This window comes from Agelaius tricolor, unplaced genomic scaffold (genome assembly GCF_023055355.1).
Source record: "Agelaius tricolor isolate 1412-34295 unplaced genomic scaffold, bAgeTri1.0.p SCAF_70, whole genome shotgun sequence".
In the NCBI taxonomy this organism is placed as follows: Eukaryota; Metazoa; Chordata; class Aves; order Passeriformes; family Icteridae; genus Agelaius; species Agelaius tricolor.
Genome location: NW_027269330.1, coordinates 80,855 through 103,309, shown reverse-complemented (window position 1 = coordinate 103,309; position 22,455 = coordinate 80,855). Strand labels below are relative to the sequence as shown.

Below are 22,455 nucleotides of genomic sequence, written 5' to 3'. Positions count from 1 at the left end.
TATTGTATTGTATTACATTACATTACATTACATTACATTATTAATAATTTATAAATCTACATTGGGTGCTTGCCCAAACCTGATCAACTTTGTGCTTCACTGCTGCAGAAAGGAAGGAAAAAATCCCCAAATACCCCCCAAAATGTTTAAATCTTCAGTAACAAAATTTATAAATGTAATATTATATTATATTATATTATATTATATTATATTATATTATATTATATTATATTATATTATATATAGAATATATATAATGATATATAATATTAAATTATGATATATATAAATATTATGTATATTTATTATAATGAATATATATCTCAGAGTATTCATTATATATTATTATAATACATTAATAGTATAATAAATTAATAGTATAATAAATAATACATAATAATAAATAATATTATGTATTATATATTAATATAATAAATACTCTGAGATTGAGAGTGGAGAGTGTGGGCCTGGCCCAGAGGTCCCACAGTTTCCACTCTCAATCTCAGAGTATTTATTATATTAATATATAATGTCAATATTAATATTATACATTATAATATTATAATATATTTGATAATATTATACATTATAATATTACATATACAGCCCCCACTCTCCATCTCCACTCCCACTCAGCTCCACCCCGTTATTTTTTCCCTGAATGCTTCATCCTGACACCCCTGGAGGGGGGAAATGTTTTATTTTGTTGAGGTCTCCCTCCTTTTCTGAGGGCTTTATTTGCTTTCAGACTGCAGCTGGTGCCAGGCAGTTTGTAAACAGCTCTCCAGAATTAATAAAAAATTAATACAACGCTGTAAGAAATGATCAGAAATCACATGTGACCTCTTATTTATGTGCTTATCCTGCTTTAAAATTCATCAATGTTTAACCAGCACTCCTTAAACCACTTACAAAATGTACACACAGCCACTAATTAATTGCTGCTCTCAGTTTGAATTGAGGCCAGGCCCTGCCTTGTCTTACCTGGCCATGAGGTCAGGATGAGAAATAACAGCCAGAGGTGGGCTGTAAAAAACCATAAAATCACCAAAAAAAATGGGTAGGGGAAAAGTTACGGGGTTTGGATGGGTTTTGTTTATAATTTATTTTATTTCCTTTGACGTGGATTCAGCTGTAGGCTGCTAATTTGGGTTAATACTGATAATTACTCAAAACAATGAATCGTTCAATCACTCAAAGGCTTTTCCTTTTTTTGAACTGTAGAGATTAAACCTGTCCTGCCACTCCCCACTCCCTGGTGGAAAAGGGATTTAACTCTTGCTGGGAATGGAGAGAAATCCATTCAATTTTTTTTTTATCTGACACATTTTTTAAGGGAATAATTTTTTTTTTTTTCCCTATAGGATCTTGGTTTTTCTCCTTAGTGGTGATTTAACCTGCTGCTCTAGCTCGAGCTGAAAGGCAGATTTCAGGCGAGGATTTATTTTCTAGAAATGTTCTGTCTCTGAAGGATCCATCCCCAAGGGGAAGGAATTTTATCCACTGCTGGGAGGAAGGAGGCAGAAAGAACTCAGTATATCCAGATCCCCCTTTTGCAACCCTGGCCAAAACTGTCATGGATTTATTGAAAGTGAAATTTTCTGCTCAGAAATCCTCCACAGGAATGGGAACACTCCAGGGCTGTGGCTGGTTGTGTTTTTCTGGGAACAAACACCTTCCAGGGTGCAGGTCTGAGTTTTAATGGGGATATTTCTGGGGAAAAATGTCCTAAAAACAAAGATGTTGACAGAGCCTGTCTGGTTTCGGCCTACAGAGACGACAAAACTCCTCAATCTTCTGACATCAGAATCACCTTCAGAAATCCTCCACAGGAATGGGAACACTCCAGGAGTGTGGCTGGTTGGGCTTTCCTGGGAACAAACACCTTCCAGGGTGCAGGTCTGAGTTTTAATGGGGATATTTCTGGGGAAAAATGTCCTAAAAACAAAGATGTTCACAGAACCTGTCTGGTTTCGGCCTACAGAGACAACAAAACTCCTCAGTCTTGTGACATCAGCTTCACCTTCAGCTGAAATCACCTTCAGAAATCATCCACAGGAATGGGAACACTCCAGGGCTGTGGCTGGTTGGGTTTTTCTGGGAACAAACACCTTCCAGGGTGCAGGTTTGAGTTTTAATGGGGATATTTCTGGGGAAAAATGTCCTAAAAACAAAGATGTTCACAGTGCCTGTCTGGTTTCGGCCTACAGAGACGATAAAACTCCTCAGTCTTCTGACATCAGCTTCACCTTCACATCTCATCCCAAATTAAAGGAGGAAATAAAGCTGGATTAATTGTTGGACTCCTTAAGGATCTTTAATGAACTCCCCACAGCCAGGAATTTGTTAATTCTGCAGGACAGGGCAGGCCTGGGGTCTTTGACAAACACCTTCATTTTCCCCTTACTCAGCTGCCAAAATCCTAAATTTACAGACGCTCTTGAATTTACTTATTCCAGAATAAACTTGATCCTTCCAGAGCCTGTTTTTTTATGGATATGGAGTTAAATAATCATCATTACATCCCCACAGGAACAGGAGGCCAAAAGCAAAACCGCAAAATTCCGTGCGGGTGAGGCCAAAACCTCCCCACATTTGGGACCTGGGTGGTGGCAGATTCTTTTCTTCAGGCTGGTTTTGATATTTAATAATTTGTGAAATTACTCTGAGTGAGAAAGGGAACAAATTCCAGAATTCCCACTAAGCTGAGAATTTAATAACAGGTTCCTGAGCTTGGTTTACAGGGATTTTTGCATTCATGAGGCTTTTGGTGACTTCCATGAGACTTTTTGGTGACTTAGTCTTAATCACCAATCTGAGAATGTAATAACAGGTTCCTGAGCTTGGTTTACATTGATTTTTGCACGCATGAGGCTTTTGGTGACTTCCAGCTTCATGGGAATGTAAATTGCACTACTTTAAATGGTATTTAAATGGTACTTGACCTTAAATGGCATTTCACAGCATGGAAAGACATCCATAATTTTAATACTGTCCCCTCAGGATGATGGTCAGTGTTCCACGGAGAGAAATGTGGAGATGTCATGGAGGTTCCTTCTTTTGGTCCAAGAGAGCTGAAGAGAAGGTCCTTGAAGGGAAAATCTGGGAACAAGGCAGGCCCAAGGCATGGACTGAGTCAAAACAGGACGAAAGGAGCACGAGAAGCAGAGCCAGACTGGGAATTTCTTATCAGCAGCAGGGATAAATGTCGATTTTCCCGGTTTGATTCCATGAAAATGGGATTTTGTTGAGGATGGGGCTGGGGAGCACACAGAGCTCTCCTGAACCACAAATCAAACCCCAGATCCTTCCTGCTCCCAGATGAACTCAATGCCACGCTGGAGAAAGGAATGATTTTAGCAGCTGGACGAGTTATTTCGTGCTGCGGAGGTTATTAACCTTTGGAACAAATTATCAGGGAAGTGGAGTTTGCTCTGCGAGTCCTCAAGTGGCTCTCTGGAGGCACCTTTTAGAAATACTGGTGGTGGAAACAGCAAAATTTGTCATTTGGGTGGCCCTGGATGGATAAAGTGGCAAAGCAGGTGGGGAAATTCCTCTGCCTCACTCCAAATTTTTGGTTGGACTCAGAAAATCCTGGAATGGTTTGGGTTGGGAAGGATTTTAAAGCCCACCCGGTGCCATTGCCCTGCCATGGGCAGATACACATTTGCTACACCAATACCTTTATGAGACTCATGGCCAAATATCAGGGAAATATGAAATTTTCCCTTTCTTTTCCTTATCACCTCCATGGAAACCTCATCGAGGCAACATTAATTCCACTCACCTTTTACAGCAAAACAACAGAGTCCAGACCTCACTCTCGAAAATTAATAGAATAAATTTGGGAGCTAATCATAACCGGAGAGAGGTTAATCAGTTCCTCAGATTGTTGAGGAATTTATACACACTGGGACCCTTAATATATTCAACAAAGCAATGGCACCAAAGAAAATACCCATAGATTTTGTTTTCAAATACAAATTTCTCATAATTCAAAATCGCCGGTGGGCTCCTTCCTTTCCTGATTTGTACAATTTGTGTTCCCACTGCAGAGCAACCAAGCTCTGCCTTCATTTGCCTTCACAAGTGACATTGATGTGGCTTTTAAAGCCAGCAGCCTAACGTGTGATTTAGAGGCTCAGAGAAAGAAAATTACAACTCTGGGGGGGAAGAAATGGCTGCGAAATTTCCATTGAAATCGTTCGATTTCACTCCGGGGATGAGGCAGCACCTGAGTGGCTCTAAGTCAGCCTGTCTTGCATCTGAATATGGGATGGAGGTTTAAAAAGCACCAAACAGCCTTGTGCTAATGCCTCCCCAAGACAAAGCAGAGCTCTTCAGGCTGGCTTTTATGGCAGGAACAAAACAGGCGCAGCTGGAGGCCCTGGAGGCTCCAGACAATTCTGCTTTTCCCTTTCATGCAGCAGCAGCAGCCAAAGCCCAGCCCTGCTCCAGAGAAAGGCAGGGCACCCCTGTAAGTGGAGGGGAGGGCAGGGACAGACAGACAGGAGGGATTTTCAAAGGTTCAAGGGCTGGTGGCAGCGCTCGGGTTCTAATGAAAGTCAATACGGCCTTGCTTTGCTTTTCTTCTTCTGAAGAGCAGCTGAGGCATAAACTCAAAGGGATTTAGAGCTGTGGCTGCCCCTGGATCCCTGGCAGTGCCCAAGGCCAGGCTGGATGGGGCTTGGAGCAACCTGGGATAGCGGAAAGTGTGGGACCCATGGTGGGAGCAGCTGAGCTTTGGGGTCTCCTCCAACCCAAATCAATCCGGGATTCCGTGTGCTGGTTTGGATGGGATTTTGGGAAGGAATTCCTGGCTGTGAGGGTCAGGAGGGGCTGGGATGGAATTCCCAGAGCAGCTGTGGATCCCTGGCAGTGCCCAAGGCCAGGCTGGAGCCCCCTGGGACAGTGGGAGCTGTGGGACCATGGTGGGGCTGGATGGGCTTTGGGGTCTCCTCCAACCCAAACCATTCCAGGATTCCATGGGCAGGTTTGGATGGGATTTTGGGAAGAAATCTTGGGAGAGGGGCTGGGATGGAATTCCCAGAGCAGCTGTGGCTGCCCCTGGATCCCTGGCAGTGCCCAAGGCCAGGCTGGAGCAGCCTGGGACAGGGGAAGGTGTCCCTGACACTGGATGGGATTTTAGGTCCCTTCCCACCCAAACCATTCCATGGCAGCAACAGAGGAAAACGACGCTCAGAACACCAAGAACAGATATTTTGTGTTCTATTTCCATAAAATCTCGGAGAAGGAGGGATAGATGGGTGTAAAACCACGACTAAAATATGTCAGTGTTGATTCAGAGTGCCCTGTACGCGGAACCTCTGCCCCGACCTCGGAGCTCCTGACCTCCCCTCCAGCTTAAATTAACGGGGTAATGACGAAAAGCACTTCTCTCCTCGTCCCAAAATGTGAGAAGTGCCTGGCAATTAAGCAGCCTTTGAGGATGACACTGCTGATTATTTCAGGACAATCAAGTCCCCGCCCGAGAAATGGGGTTGGGATGGGAAGAGCAGTGTCAGAGGCACAGTTAAACAATGCCTGGCTTGCCCATCATTCCCACCAATTATTGCAGGATGGGGGAGAAGGAAAACTATTTATAACCTGTGGGTCTCCAGAAACCACAATTATGATGATTTAATTAACACATGGAGAGGCTTTGAGGCAATCGTGTCGTTCTGAATTTAAGAAGCAGGCGCATTTCAGGCCCAGGATGATTTAGAAATGCAGATCGAGCCAGGGCAGGGCTTTGATGGCCTTGTTGGTTCCTTTCAGAGCATCCATCACGTCCCAAGATAATCCGCATGGCTGTGGCAGTGAAGGATGGGAGGAATCAGCAGGGCTGTCAGGGGCCATCCCACAGAAGGAGAAGCTGGTTTTTAATGAGGATGGACCGAAAATGAGCAAAACCACAGAACTGAAGTCTCTTCATCAAAGACACCGTTGGTGTGTTGGAAAAACCTGGGAAAATGGGGTTTGGGTGGATGAGAGTGGAAGGACCTGCTTGGCACTGTGTCCTTGGCATGGTGCCCTGGAGGCCTAACCTTGGCTTAACCTTGGCCTAACCTTGGCTTAACCTTGGCTTAACCTTGGCCTAACCTTGGCCTAACCTTGGCTTAACCTTGGCTTAACCTTGGCTTAACCTTGGGCTGAACTGAGAGCTGGAGCACCCAAACCCAGGGTATTGCCAAAGGATTCCCAAATCCTGGGCTGGCCAACTCCCCCAAGGAAATCTCACTTCAGGTCTCATTTCCTCTCTCTGGCTCAGATTATTTGCTGTGTCCTCTTCTCCCAAACACAAAAAATGACTCCTTTGGTGTTTCCATGCAGTGATTAAACCTGGAATTGTCAGCTGCTGCCCAAACACTCATCATTCTTGCCTTCTTTAACCATCTATTGTTTTTTAAATGGATTAACACCTAAGTAACATAAAGGAAAATCCCACTTCTTCCATATTTCACCATCAATTGCTCCTTGATTGGATTAACACACAAGCAACATAAAGGAAAATCTTAACCACAGTTTACACGGAGGAAAATAAAAATTACAAAGAACCTCCTGCTCTATAAGTGCTGGAAGCTCCCACCAGGCCAGGCTGAGAATTCCAATGGTACCTGGAGCAAGTCCAGGGAAAGCTGGGGCCTTTCTTTCAGTGAAATTTTTTTTCCTAATATCCGCCCTGTTGGTCTCTTCCACCGGGGAGCACTGACAGAACCTCAAGCTACAGCAGGGAAGGGATTGGTTGGATATTGGGGAAAAGTTTTTCACCGAAAGAATAATAAAGCACTGGAATGCTCTTCCCAGGGAGGTGGTGGAATCACCATCTCTGGATGTGTTTAAAAAAGCCTGGACATGGCACTGGGTGCTAGAGTCTGGGTGAGGTGTGAGGGCACAGGTTGGACTGGATGATCTCAGAGGTCTCTTCCAACCTCATCATTCTGGGATTCTGGGATTCTGGGATTCTGAGATTCTGGGATTCTGGGATTCCTTGTGATCTCCAAATCCCTGAGGTTGGGAAAGCCCTCCAAGATCATTGGGTCCAACCTGTGACCTGTCCCCTCTGTCAACCCAGAGCCCTGAGTGCCACTGTCCAGTTGTTCCTTGGGCACCTCCAGGGATGGGGATTTTACAGGGGCCTGGATCTTTCAGGGGCCCTGACGGGCACCCAAATATCCCTGTTGAGAGGTGTTGGGGCACAGGTTGGACTCGATGATCTCAGAGGCCTCTTCCAACCTCATCATCCTGGGATTCTGGGATTCTGTGAATCCACATTGCAATTACAGAGCTCTGTTAATGAGCTGTCAGCCTCAGGACAAGACCTAATGGAGCAAATGCAATGCCTGGCCTCTGCTCAGGGGAGAATTTGGGAGAGGTGAGTTCAGCTCCTTCCTTTCCCTCTGAGCTCTGCATTATCCCAGAACAATTCCACCCCCAAGGTCCCAGCAGCCCAAATCCCTGCTGAGCTCCTCTCTCAGCCAGGCACCAGAGGAAGCACCGAGTAAGAGTTTCACAAGTGTTCCACATCCTCCTGCATTTCCTTTCCAAATTTTCCCCAATCTCAATTGCTGCAGGAGGCACAGCTGGCTCAGCTCCGCCGGAAACGCGGCCGCTCCATTTTGGGAACGTCTTTGGGAACTCTCACACTTCACAAGTGCTGAGCCCAGGGAAATTTTGCCCCCCGTGCGTTTTCTTGCTGCATCACTGGTGCCTCTCCAGCACACCTCCCCACAGTCTGGGGTTGTGTTTGCAACGCTGAGGGCAAGGAAAGGCTCAGAGGGGTAAAAACTGCCCCATCTCTGGAACATCCAAGCGCAGGTTGGGGCTTGGAGCAGCCACAATGTCCAAGGATGGGTTGGAGCAGCCAGAATGTCCAAGGCCAGGTTGGACAGGGCTTGGAGCAGCCAGAATGTCCAAGGATGGGTTGGAGCAGCCAGAATGTCCAAGGACAGGTTGGATGGAGGGGTTGGAGCAGTCAGAATGCCCAAGGACAGGTTGGACAGGGCTTGGAGCAGCCAGAAGGTCCAAGGTCAGGTTGGATGGAGGGGTTGGAGCAGCCAGAATGTCCAAGGTCAGGATGGACAGGGTTTGGAGAGGTCAGAAGGTCCAAGGCCAGGTTGGATGGGCTGGAGCAGCTGTGGAAGGGCTCCTGCCCATGGCAGGGGGTGGCACTGGGTGACCTTGAAGGCTCCTTCCATCCAAACCATTTTATAATTCAGTTATTTCTAAAATGTGCCTTCTCCGAGCCCCTGCTGGGCATGGGCAGAGCCCTGAGGAGCAGCACTGTCCCCTTCCCCTTTTCTGACTCTCCCCACACAAACCCAGGGCTTAGGACCCTTCCCTTGGGCTGGTTCACCCTCAATTTCCAGCCCAACAGAAATTTGGGCTGTATTTTGGGTATTTCTGGGTTCCAGAGTCACAGAGGGCTGGGAGAAGAGAGGGGAGAAGGAGCCACAGAAGGGAGCAGAGCAGTTTGGCTGACAGTGCTCATCCTCCTGTGTCCCACAAGAGTCACAGCAAAGAAACCCCGGTGTTTGGCCCTGCGGTGAGCACAGAGGGTCCATGTGGAGTTTCTTCTCCCATTTTCCTCACTCCTCACCTCCCAGGTGAGCTCTTTGCAATGTCCCAGCTGTGGGAATCCCTCCCTTTTCATTCCCCTCAGCTCTGGTGAACTCACACCCCTCAGCCATGGGGTTCAGCATTCCTCTCAAACCTCTCGGGCTGATGACCACAGGAAACCCAACCGCTGCTCTTAAAAAGAATTTTTTTAAAATGTAAAATTCAAGCAGCGAATTTTTAAAAAAGTAAAATCCAGGAGTGATTTCTCCCATGAGGTCCCAAAATCTCCCCGAGCTCAGGCTGAGCCCCCAGGGCACCCCTTTTTAATCTGAGCTAAAGAACTGGAACCTCACCCTCAACCCTCTCTGGAAACTGTTCTGGTTTATCCTCTTGTTCCAAGAAGCACCACAGGGTTTAATAAATAAATAAATAAATAATAAAAACCAGCATGTCAACTCCATGATGTTTAATAAATAAATAAATAAATAAATAATAAGAACCAGCGTGTCAACACCATGGTGTTTAATAAATAAATAAATAAATAATAAGAACCAGCACGTCAAAACCATGGTGTTTAATAAATAAATAAATAAATAATAAGAACCAGTGTGTCAGCACCATGGTGTTTAATAAATAAATAAATAAATAATAAAAACCAGCACGTCAAAACCATGGTGTTTAATAAATAAATAAATAAATAATAAGAACCAGTGTGTCAGCACCATGGTGTTTAATAAATAAATAAATAAATAAATAAAAAGAACCAGCATGTCAGCACCATGGTGTTTAATAAATAAATAAATTAATTAATTAATTAAAGAAACCCCCACATGTCAACAGCATGATGTCCAATGAATAAATAAATAAATAAATAAATAATAAAAACCAGCGTGTCAACTCCACGACGTTTAATAAATAAATAAATAAATAATGAAAACCAGCATGTCAACTCCACGACGTTTAATAAATAAATAAATAAATAAATAATAAAAACCAGCGTGTCAACTCCACGACGTTCAATAAATAAATAAATAATAAAACCCAGCGTGTCAACATTTCCCTTAAATCAGGCTCAGCAGAGGGTCTGCAGCAGCCCACCAGTCCTGCCCGTCTTTAATTCCTTCCTCAATGCATTTCCTCCCAGCGGAGAGAGGGGAAGGAGCAGAATTCCGGCTGAAGGGGATGCTGAGTGTCTGATTTGAGCACAAGTGACCCCCAGCCCCGTGGAAGGCCCAGCAGAGCTGTCCCTGTGAGCGAGCAGGTGGTTGTTTATCCACCGTGGGGTACGGCCAGACATGGAGAAGGAGAGGTGTAAAAAGCGACCTCACGGCGCTCAGTTGACACAGAAAAGCTGCTCACCTGCCTGCCTCTTGTTTGTTCTGTCCCTGCCAGCCTGGGAAAGGGGACAGCAATGACCTTCCAGGAGACAGAAACATTTAAACATTTTCCTTCTCCCCACAGCACCTTCCCAGCCAGCCACTCTCAGCTTTCCTGCGAGTGTGATATGCATGAAATACAGAATACCAGGGCTGCCTTTGTGAAATCCCTTTTTACAGCTTCCAGATCTCCGGCAAATGCACAAAATGAACGGGAGGGTGAGAGGGAGGGAGATTTGCACAAAGCAAACCCCAGGCTGAGGGAGCAGCACTCTGCTAAACTGGATGGCCAGAGCCCAAATTGGGAGCATCCAGTTATTACAGCCAGCCCTGCCAAGAGACGGAGCAGAGAGCCCAGGTGTCAGTGATTATAACGCCACTGCTGCCAAAGTCACTCCTGCCTGCCTTTGGCTCTCTCCCTCTCTCATTCCCAGCGCAGGGAATCATCCCTGGAGCAGGGGCTGGGAAATGCAGCCCCACAGAGCAGCTCTCACCTCTGGGCCCCTGCTGGATGCTCCAAACCTCGCAGAATTTTAAAGCAGCACCGTGCCTGGGGCTGCTCTGGAGAGAAGAGCTGTGGAAATACCTCACTGCATTATTCCCAGGCCAGCTCTGCCATGGAAAATCAGTGGTTTGTGGATGAGATGAGCTGGATGCTTCCACACCCCAAAATGATCCCTGTGAAGGTTCCAGCTCTGCTCAGCTGACCCCAAACCCCACCCCAGTGTCTGATCAGACATCCCTTCCCTTTCCCTGTCCAGATGGAGCTGATCCATCACCTTTTCCCAAACCCACACCACTCCTGGACCCTCAAGCTGCCCCCAGGCACAGGGGGGTGAGCGCATGAAAGCAGAAAATGCTTTGGAAAATATTGCTGGGAGAGGTAAAATCAATCAGTCAGTGACTCCTGGAGCCTGCCTGGCCTCACACAGGTATCCAGGCACTCCTCTCCCCTCTCAGGCCTTCTATTTTTGGGAGAAAGCTGAGGCTGAGCACAGGGAATGAGCCAGGCAGCCCCGGGGGAGGATGGGCCTGAGCTGCATCACACCTGCACAAAATAATAGTTTTTCCACAAGCACGGGTAAATTAGGAAATAAAGAGAGGTTCCATTTCCCTTTTTTTTTTTTTTTTTTCACCAAACACAAACCCTTTCCCCTGCTGAAGACTCTACAAGGGATTTTTTTTAACCATTTTTAAGTGCTGTACACTGAATATCATTCCTTTTACAAGTGGAACCTTGTAGCTATGGAGACGCAGAATGTCAAATCCAAGCTGAAGACAGGATTTCAGTGGGGGCTTTGGGTTGCTACATGTGCCTTCAATGATCTGCTTTCCACCTCCTGAAGTCTTCATTATTCTCTAGATTTTATTAGTGCATTGCAAAGAGCCACTGGGTGTTCAATAAGGACACGGAGCGACCTGGCAGGCACAGCTCTGGGGTGTCCTGCACCGCCTGATTTACACCACAAACCCCCCCCCTCAGTCCTGCAAAGTTGTCACCAGTTTAATTTAATCCAAATTAAAAAAGCAGAAACCGTTGCCATCGTCTTAATTTAATCCAAATTAAAAAAGCAGAAACCGTTGTCATTGCCTTAATTTAATCCAAATTAAACCCCAGAAACCGCTCTGGTGCTGCCACAGCACCTGAAAGCCAGGTGAGCTGGGGTCCCCTGGTGTTTAATGCTGTGTGCAACAGCCACAAGCACCTGGGGGAATTGCACCAGGCTGGCCCCACGTTCCAGCACCTGGGAGGGCTCCTGAACCTTGTAATTGCCCGCTGGATAATCTGAATTATCCAAATTCCAGCCTGCCAAACATCATGCCTGTCTTCTGACATCCGAAATGCATCAGGGGCGGTGGTGGCATTGCCTGGGTTCTCAATTGTCGTGTGCGCATTCAGCTGTTCCCCACCAAATTAAACAACATTTTAGCCGAGCTAATGAAACTTGAGGGGTGCTAAACCTGAGGGTGAAGGGGACAGAGCCTTCCAGGCCAGATTAATGCTCCTTGTGACAGCCAGGGGGAAAATTCAAAATTACTTGAACATCGCTCACTTTCCACTCGTGCTGGCAACAGTGAACAAAGCAAACCTCACACCTCCATTCTGTATTTTCCTGGAGTAGTGGCAGGCATGTGGCAAGTGGTTTTCTGTTCTGAAGACAGCACAGCTCCAGAGAAAGCAACCCCAAGTCGCCGCTGCATTTGCCTCCCTTCCCCTCAAACTCCACAGTCCAAAACCACCTGGGGACTCCAGGTGCCAAATATGAAACCTCTCCCATTGTCAGTGCATTGGGTTCAAAGTTCAAAATTCAATTCAAAACATGGGGTTTTGAACAATCCAGATCCCAGATCCCACCCTGCTCATCCTCACCACGCCTCCCACAGCACCCGGGTGCCAAAGCCAGGGCTCCCAATTCCCTGCACAAAGGGGTGGGAATAAACCCCAACAGGCACATGAATGGAGCTGATCCATCACCAACAGGCACGTGCCAAGTGGTTTTCTGTTCTGAAGACAGCACAGCTCCAGAGAAAGCAACCCCAAATCACTGCTGCATTTGCCTTCCTTCCCCTCAAACTCCACAGTCCAAAACCACCTGGGGACTCCAGGTGCCAAATATGAAACCTCTCCCATTGTCAGAGCATTGGGTTCAAAATTCAAAATTCAGTTCAAAACATTGGGTCTTGAACAATCCAGATCCCAGATCCCACCCTGCTCATCCTCACCACGCCTCCCACAGCACCCGGGTGCCAAAGCCAGGGCTCCCAATTCCCTGCACAAAGGGGTGGGAATAAACCCCAACAGGCACACGAAACACTCTCAGGTGGAACATCCACGACCAAGGAAGCCAGGTCCACCTGGTGCCACGTCACAAGCAGGATTAAGTGAGCAGGACTGCAGAGGAATTGTGCAAATCCTCCTCTGCCAGCTCTAAACAAGCAGCAGCGCTCCAAGCAAACCCATCCCCTGCATCCACAGCAGTGGAGTCACTGGCAGGAGAGCAACAGAGCAATTTGGAATCTCCTTGCAAAGCTGGACAGCAGAAGAGAAGTGCTGAGAGCTTTTCCTGATCGTGTTTCCCGTGTTGCTGAGTCAAATCCCGACACGGCCTGAAGATTGTGGGAATCAGCTCCAGCAGTGCTGTCTAAGCCTCCACTGATCACTGAAATGCAATTAAACCCTCCAAGAATCCCCTTCTCCCAACCCAGATATTTGCAAGCGCGCTGCTTGACAAAGGCTCGAGTCCAGAGGAGCCTCTGTGTTCCTGCTGGCTCCAGGAAAACAACTCCAAGATCCTGCTGCAGTCCTGTTGTCCCCTGGTTTGCTCCTGAACCAGACCAAAAATGCAGGAAATCTCTGGCTTTATCATTAAACAGGCCACAAACCCCTCAAGATTTGATGTGGGGTCTGGAGAAAAGAGGTTTCCATGTTTAGTTTTAAACCAGAAAAAGGCTCTTAAGCTCCTCTGCATCTACCAATCCATTAAAAATAGGATTCTGTTGTAGCCACAGCTCATCAAAAGGGTGCAAACAGGAGGAGAACAACACTCCAGATGCCTTTATCACAGTTGTTGACTCCAACTTAATCGCTTTTTTAATAAGTCTTAATTATTCAAAATAATCACCATCCCTTCCCTGCCTGTTGTCATTTAAGACCAGAGAACCTTCCACAGAGCAAACCCCGACGCAGGCAAAAAAACCCCACAAAACCAAAACACCCCAAAACCCCAAAATCTCATCAATCTTTCTCACATTCAGAGACACCTCAAGAGCTTCAGAAACATTTACCTCTCCTTCCCAGCAGCTGAAATGGTTTTAGGAGGATTCATGGTTCATACCTCGCATTCCCTGGAGCCAGAGATGGTGTAGGTGCAGGGCCCAGATCCATTAACGGATACATCCATGGTCTCAGAGTTTGTTGGCTTGTAGTCCACGTAATATTCCTGCAAAGGGGAGTTCATTTGCCTCTCTGACTCCCGCGCCTTTTTCCTGCGCCTCTTCATGAGCGTGTGCTGCTGGAGCTGCTTCATGCTGGCGGGGTAGCGCTTCCAGGACACGTAGATGACCAGCAGGATCATGGCCACGGAGAGGAAGAGGGCCACGCTCCCCGCGATGATCTTGTGGAAGGACACGTGCTCGTATTCCGGCTCCACCGCGGGCGTCGGGATGTCCGCGGAAGGGCTCGGCGCCGCCGACGTCGGCTGGTGGCTCTCCAGTTTGGACACGGTGGGTTTGGGGATGAACACGGGTCTCTGGGGGGTTCTGGGAGCCTGGTAGGACCTTTCAGTGGCCACCACCTGGATTTCGGCGCAGATGTTGTAGGTTTCCACAGCGTCGCTCACCTTCTCGCCCTGGATGTGTTTGGGGCCTGCGCAGATCATGGTGCTCTCCTTATTTCCCTTGAAATTCTTAAGCCAATTAAACAGGGGGCAAATGCTCCGAGTACATTCCCACATATTCCCGGACAGGGTGATGGAGATGAGCGAGATCCACGTGTTGATGGTCTCCTGGGAGATGTTGGTGAGTTTGTTGGAATCCAGGTTCAGCTTCTGCAGGTTGGGCAGGCACTGGAAGGTGCCGGGCTCCACGCCCGCAATGTCGTTGCCCGATAAATCCAAGTTGTGCAAGGAACTCCAGGTCCACGTCAACCCCTGGCTGATGGAGCGGATCCTATTCCACTGCAGGTAGATGGAGCGGAGGTTGAAGAGCCGCGGAAAGTGGGCAAAATTGATCTTGGAAAACTGGTTGTGCTCCAAGTGGAGCTCCGTCAGCTTCAGGAGGCCGGCGAAGGCGTTGCGGGACAAGCTCCGCAGGCGGTTGTAGCCCAAATCCAGGAAGTCGAGGTTGCGGCAGTCCTGGAAAACGCGGATGGGCACCGTTTTCAGCGAGTTGGACCTCAGGTGCAGGATCAGCAGCTTACGGAGCCCCTTGAACTGCTCCGCCTGCAGCACCTGCAGCTTGTTGTAGGACAGGTCCAGGTTGCGGAGGTTGGGCACGGGGTGGAAGGTCTTGTTGTGCAGGTGGGTGATTTTGTTGGAGCTCAGGATCAGCTCCTTCAGCCGGCGGATCCCCTGGAAGGCGTCCTCGTCCACGGAGCTGATGTAGTTGTGGTCGAGGTAGAGCCATATGAGCTGGTTGAGGCCGGCGAACTGGTGGGATTTGAGCTTCTGGATGCTGTTGTAGCGCAGGGACAGGCCCTGGGAGCCGCTGGAGATGTTGTGGGGGATGTCGCGGAAGGCGTGCGACTCGCAGTACACGATCTTGCCGTCGCAGCGGCAGCTCTTGGGGCAGGCCCGCTGGGCTCCCGCCAGCCCCGCCAGCAGCGCCAGGGGGAGCAGCCCCAGCAGCAGCCTGGAGCCTCCCCGCTGCTTGATCACATGGAAACCTGCAAGATCCCAAAGGAAAAAAGGCTGTTGGAAAGGCTTGCAGATAAATTACCTGATTACCACGCCGTTGGAAAGGCTTGCAGATAAAATACCTGATTACCACACCATTGGAAAGCCTTGCAGATAAATTACCTGATTACCACACTGTTGGAAAGACTTGCAGATAAATGAGCAGATCACCACACCACTGGAAAGCCTTGCAGACAAATTACCAGGTTACCACGTCATAAATGACCAGATTACCACACCCGTTGAAAAACCTTGCAGATAAACTACCAGATCACCACATCATTGCAAAGCCTTGAAGATAAATGACCAGATCACCACACCATTGCAAAGCCTTGCAAATAAATTACCAGATCATCATACTGTTGGAAAGCCTTGCAGATAAATTATCAGGCTACCACACTGTTGAAAAGCCCTGCAGATAAATAACCAGATCACCATGCTATTGGAAAGCCTTGCAGATAAATGACCAGATCACCACACCATTGGAAAGCCTTAAAGATAAATGACCAGATCACCACGTCATAAATGAGCAGATCACCACACCATTGGAAAGCCTCGCAAATAAATTACCAGATTATCATACTGTTGGAAAGCCTTGCAGACAAATTACCAGATCACCACACCGTTGGAAAGCCTTGCAGATAAATGACCAGATCAGCACATCATAAATGACCAGATGACCACGTCACTGGGGGCTCGGGGACAGCCTGAGCCCAGCTGGGATTTGGGGATTTGGGACACAGCCTGTTTGCCTCATGCCTCGTCTCTTTGTGGCGCAAATCTCCATCCCTGGAGTGCCTGCCTGGCCATCTCTCATCTGGTGGCCCCCACTGCCACCAGAGTCCCCTGTTTGTTTTTCATGCACCCAGTTTGTTAGAGGAGGAGCAGGGGATGAGGCTTTTCAGCCTTTGCTTTCCTTCTTCTCCTCTGGAGCTGTTGGAGAACGTTCAGTTTCCCCTGAATGTTAAAGAGAGCATCTTTCTGGTATTTAATCTGGCGAGATTCCTCTATAAAGCCTGCAGCTTCTCCAGAATGAAGGCTGGGATTTCTAAAGGGGCTGATGAGATCCCTGACCCAGGATTAGACCCAGGCATGGAAAATCCTGAGTGGGGTGGGAAATATGGGCCTGAAGGAATTCTCTGACCCCATAGCCGGGGACTTTCCCCATGAACAAATTCAGGACCCAGCTGAGGTGGGGAATAGCAGAAAGAGAAGCACCATGACAACCCCGAGGGTTCCCCAGGAGCTCCAGGAGCCTGTTCCTCCCCTCTGTGCTGCTGTCCTCCAGCTCTCTGAGGAGCTGGGGTGTCCTCAGTGCTCTCTGCTGAGGTCTGAACAATAAACATATTTGTCAAGTCACTGTGCTGGATGCTCCAGAGTGCTGGAGAGGAAATGAGCCAGAGCTCCTGCTCCTACGTGCTCCTCAAGGAAAGCAACTGCAAGTCTAATCCCCCCAAATTTACCTCAGGAACAGGGAAATCTACTCCTCATGAAGTTTGATCCACCTTTATAACCCTGCATTTATTGTAAAATGAGGCACTAAGTGAAGCTTTTACTTTTTGCACTGAGCGATTCTGGTTTAGGAGCAGGTTTAAGTAAAACTCGTGAGTTTTATGTACCTGAAATACAGAAACAGATGCAGAGAAACAAAGTTTGTCCATGCAGAGAAGTGTACCAGAAATGCTGGCACGGGACCCCAGTGCCAGGTGAAGGTAGGAGAGGTGTTCCTTTCAAATGAACCTTAACCCATGTTCATTTAATTCATCCACATATGGCTGTGAATACCTAAACAGTCATTAATTTGAATTAATCCAGGAGATGATGAGAATACCCACCCCAGCTCTTCCAGAGGGCAGCAAACCCAGAAAGTTTAAAGGGGGATTTTTCTCTTTCAGTTCCCCTCTCCTGACTGATTTTAAGGGTTTGCCTTTAAGATGTCATGTTTGTCATGCAGCAGAAGCTCTGGATGTGAGGACATATGTAACAATTGAATATATGGAATCCTGAATAATTATGAGAGGGTGTGGAGGGGGTGTCAGAACCCCCAACACCCATCTGCACGCCTGGAATAATTTTAGGGCTGCTGCCTCCGGAGTTGCAGCCTTGCTGAGAATGAAAATGCATTCTTCCAACAGGAAATATTTCAAAGGCTCATATCTCCTTGATAAATAATCACTTTATGATTTGTCACACACACACACACAGAGAACCAACCCAGTGCTGCAGGTCTTTAATCCAATTTTAAACCAAGGGGCAACCTGCAAAAACAATTCCTGATCTAGAATGCCCCTGCCTTTCACTTTAATGGGTAGATTTGTGATTTAAATTCTCTTTCTTTTTTTTTTTTTTTGCTCATTTTTTTTTCCTCTTTGCCAGCAGCAGCCAGCTAGAAATATGTTCTGGCTGTTACAGACTCGGGGGCTGGGGATGGGGGGGGGAAGGAAAGAAGGAAGGAAGGAGGGGAATAAAACCTGTCACACTCCAAAAAAACCCCCGACTGCCAAATGACTGCTGGAGATGTAGCAGAGGCACCAGGGGCATCTTTTCATCCTCTTCCAAACCCACCCATGCAAACAACTCCCCTTGGCTTCCCACATCCCGCAAAGTGTCCGAGCCAGCCCGGATGGTGCCGGGAGGGGGGGATCAGGAGGCGAAGCCGGCAGGGATTTTTGGGAGGGGGGGGTCGGGACCCCAAAGGTGCCCTGCAGGTGCGGGGGTGGGATTTGAGGAACCCAGCACCCGTGGGTGCCACTGCGGGAGGAAAGGTGTGCGTGTGTGTGTGTGTGTGTGTGTGTGTGTGTGTGTGTGCCCGGAGGGGGGGACAAGGGCTAAAAAGGCGATTTTCGAGCGCCGTGAGTCACCTGGCACAGCGGAATGCGCCGCTGGCTGCTGCTCCCGGTGTCCCCCCCCCTCCCCGTCCCCGCCACCGCCGCCGAATAATCCAGCTGCAAAATCCACCCCACAGCTGCAGCTGTGCCAGCCAACAAACCACCAAAAGTTCACTCACCCATCCTTTTGTCATCAATAACGTCCTCCTTCGCCTTCCTCCAGATGTTTTCTCCTCTCTCTTCCCCCCTTTTTAAAAAATTTTTTTTGGTTTTTTTGGGCTTTTCCCCCTCGCCTCTTTCTCCCTCTTTAAACCATCAGCATCTTCACGTCGCTGCCGCTCGCCCCGCCGCCATCCAGCCCTGCCTGCCAGGAACCCCACAAAGTTCCCCGGAGAGGAGCAGCCGGAATTTTTTTTTTTTTCTGGGGGGGGGGATGAGGGAAGGGAAAGGATAAGGGAAAGGGGTTGGGGGTGGGGAAGAGAGGACGAAGGATGGGGGGAGTGTGGGGGGGTAGGGAGGGACTCTAAGCTCTGAGAGCCATTGTGGAAGTCATCAGAGGAGCGGCGGCGTTAAGTGGCGATTTTTTTTAAAGAAAAGCCAGAGCAGGAGATGCAGACGAACCAACTTCTCTGGGAGGAAGGAGCGAAGCTCTGCCGGCGCCTGGCATCCCTCATTGTGCCGCTGCCTCTTGCCATGGCCGGGCACAGCGATCCATCCTCCGCAGGGCCTCCCGTGCTGTGCCAGAGCCCGGCTTAGCAGCCCCCGCAGGCTCGGTTTATTCCATTTAGCTGGTCGGGTTTAAAGTGTTTTGTAGCTGTGCTGAGAGGCAGCTCTCGTCTAATTCCGAGGCTTTCCAGAGAGCGATGATGCTCCGGAGCTGGCGGGTGCCGAGGATGGAGTTTGTGGAGCACCGAGTGCCCTCCACTGGAGAAAACCCAGCGCGCATTAAAGGCTGAACAAGTGAGGCTGTCATGGCTCTGCAGACTTCGCTCCGCTCTCGGAAAAGAAAATTAAAGACACAGCATTGCCTTTGCCCACCGTCCTCCCCTGCCGGGCTCCCTCCGTCTCCCCCTGGATTATGGAATGTTTATGGCGTGGGATTTTCGGGCAGAGACGCCAAACAAAACATCTGCTCCCCTTTGGGATTTGCCAACCTGAGCTTGCTCTAATCCACCTGACCTGTGTGTTTGGCTTGGGCAAATTCTAAACTGTTCTTTTCTTTTTTTTTTTTCTTTTTTTTTTTTTTTCCTGTATTCCTGTGGGAGGGGAGGCAGGAAAAGGAAGGTTTGCAGGTGAAAAGTGATTGCAGGGTGCAGGGGCTGTGATCACACCGATCATCCCCACAAAAGGCGTTTGATTTGACTGCAGGCAGCAACTCCAAATGTAAACACTCCGTGTCCTGCTGTGGCTGGGACAGGGTTAATCCCCTGCCTCGCAGCCTGTAATTTTTTTCTTTTTAAATCCAAGTGCCTTTTAGTCAGAAAAACACCGACTTTGGTAAAGAGGGCAGAACTGAAGATGCAGAATCAGTGACACCTTTTTCCTCCTGAGCTCCTCTCCCGTGGCTCTCGCAGCAGGAGCCGGGATCCTGCAGGGTCCAGCCCTGGAGCCAGGGTGGGACCCGGGCTGTGCCACCTCTCAGGTGCCACCTCCACAGCCAGGGTGGGACCCGGGCTGTGCCACCTCTCAGGGGTCACCTCTGGAGCCAGGGTGGGACCCGGGCTGTGCCACCTCTCAGGGGTCACCTCTGGAGCCAGGGTGGGACCCGGGCTGTGCCACCTCTCAGGTGCCACCTCCGCAGCCAGGGTGGGACCCGGGCTGTGCCACCTCTCAGGGGTCACCTCCGGAGCCAGGGCTGGAGCAATTCCCAGTTCACCAGGGCTGGAGCAATTCCCAGTTTACCATGGCTGGTTTCATTCCCAGTTATCACAACTGGGTTGATTCCCCAGGGTTGGGTTCATTCCCAGTTCACCAGGGCTGGATTCATTCCCAGTTCACCAGGATTGGGTTTATTCCCAGTTTACCAGGGCTGGGTCAATTCCCCGTTCACCAGGGCTGTTTTCGCTCCCAGTTCACCAGGATTGGGTTCATTCCCAGTTCACCAGGGCTGGGTTGATTCCCCAGGGCTGGATTCATTCCCTGTTCACCAGGGCTGGATTCATTCCCAGTTCACCAGGATTTGGTTCATTCCCAGTTCACCAGAGCTGGGTTGATTCCCCAGTGCTGGTTTCATTCCCAATTCACCAAGGTTGGGTCAATTCCCAGTTCATCAGGGCTGGATTCATTCCCAGTTTACCAGGGTTGGGTTTATTCCCAATTCATTAGGGTTGGGTTTATTCCCAGTTCATCAGAACTGGTTTAATTCCCAGTTCACCGGGGCTGGGTCCATTCCCAGTTCATCAGGACTGGGTCCATTCCCAGTTCATCAGGACTGGTTTCATTCCCAGTTCACCGGGGCTGGGTCCATTCCCAGTTCACCGGGGCTGGGTCCATTCCCAGTTCATCAGGACTGGTTTCATTCCCAGTTCACCGGGGCTGGGTCCATTCCCAGTTGGCATCAGGAAGGTGCCAGAGGGATGTGGAACAGGGGCAGGGGCAGCAGCAGCTCCCTGAGCTGCCTCTGGGGAGCCTCTTCAGCCAGAAGCTGCAAGGAATTGAATGCTCAGGGCAGGGCCAGGATCCCACAGGGACCATTTCTGGCCCCAGCACACTCAGGGTGCTCAGAGGGCAGTACTGGACTGTTCTGAACAGCTTTAACAGCTCCTAAAACTTGGATATTTGTGCCATTTCCATCCCTCCCTGCGCTAAACAACCCCCATCAGTTATTTGGGGAACAACTCCCTGCCCAAATCCCACTTCAGCTGCCAAAATGGTGGCGGTGCTTTATAAAGTCAGTCATGAGCCAACCATCGGGTGTTATTTAAGTTTTAAATATTTAAAATATTTCCCACTGTGGCCCAGAGTCTCCCTACTCAGCATCCCACATTTCTGGGGGTGATTCTTCTGATGATTCCGCTCTGTGGAATCAAAAATGAAAACTGCACAAATGCCAAGGTCAGATTCCAGCCCTTCCATCCCAATTCCTCGTTCCTGGCTCACTGCTTGGCCCTGCAGTCCACCCCAGATGGAGTCACCAGCCCCAGGATCCTCTGAAGGAGCAGGAAAAACCTTGGGACGCAGGATGGGCCAAGAGTTCAACTCCATATTGAAAAATAAATAATAACACACAAAACAATCCATGGAAACCAACCTGTCCTCCCCTATATCTGCATCCAGACTGCATCTGCACCCACACTGCATAAATATTCACTTCTGAATAAAAACCCTTGCTTGGTTTGTTCTGTTATGACAATTTGTCGCTACCTATAGATCAGATATTCATTTGCATATGAAAAATATCATCATTAATCACTATTTTTATTCTGGGTTGGACAGCAGCACACACAACTCCCTCAAACAAGATTCAGAACTTAATTATCATAAGCGATGTTGAAAATACCTCTCCCATATCTCAGTTAACCCCATCTGCATCACAGCCAGGAGCGCTGGAGCAGGAATTCATATTTATTATTCCCAATAAATGTAAAAGCTGAAGTGTGCAGTTATTTATTCCACCTTGGATTGATGATTCTCCAGGATGGGCCCATTTGAAACCCTGCCAGGTCTGGCAGTGAGCAGAGCAATGTCCAGGAGCTGCACCCATTTCCAGGGATGTTTTTCCCCGAAATCCTTCGATCCTACAGGAGCTGGAGCAGCACAGCCATGAGCTCTCCTTCTGCCATTGACTGAGCCTCAAAATCCCCACATTCCTACCAAAAGGTGGCCACGATTTTGCTGCCTTAAACATCCCGTGATGCTCTAATGGAAAATTTCATCAATTCCAAAGCAGAAAACTTGAGGAGCTGAGCTGAACCATGGGAGCTTTCACCCTGCAGCACAAATGCTACCCCCTCCATTTTTATTTTTTTAAATTTTACATTTTCTGATGAAAACAGACCCTACTTTCTTCTATTTTTCTATACTTAGAGTTATAATAATTTGGGCTATTTGCATTAGGACAATATGAGACAAAAAAAACAGAGTTAAGGACAGTTTGGGTGCCTCTTTCTGGGCAAAATAAGCCACCCCCTCCATTTATTTTTTTTTTAATTTTATGTTTTCTGATGAAAACAGACCCACTTGAACACAGGGAGAAGAAATGGGGAAGTTTTAATCAGCACAGAAAACCCAAAAAGTTCCCTCTTAGGTTGGACTCGTTCTCCAAGGATGAAACAGATCCACAGCTCAGGAATCTGCAGC

The 22,455-nt window shown here is 48.4% G+C and overlaps 1 protein-coding gene across 2 annotated transcripts in view; it reads right to left on the bottom strand.

The window, feature by feature from the left end:
* LRRTM4 (leucine rich repeat transmembrane neuronal 4) overlaps positions 1-19,499 on the bottom strand; it is a 132,301-nt gene extending 112,802 nt beyond the window's left edge. The window contains exons 1-2 of one of the 2 annotated variants that reach the window (XM_071417598.1): positions 18,336-19,499; positions 13,722-15,318 (exon numbers count right to left, since the gene is read on the bottom strand). In XM_071417598.1, the coding sequence (XP_071273699.1) occupies positions 13,766-15,318; positions 18,336-18,339 (1,557 nt within the window). In that variant the 5' untranslated portion in view covers positions 18,340-19,499 and the 3' untranslated portion in view covers positions 13,722-13,765. The remainder of the gene's footprint in view (positions 1-13,721; positions 15,319-18,335) is intronic. The other variant, XM_071417597.1, reaches the window with a different exon arrangement.
* Between the last annotated feature and the right edge of the window lie 2,956 nt (positions 19,500-22,455).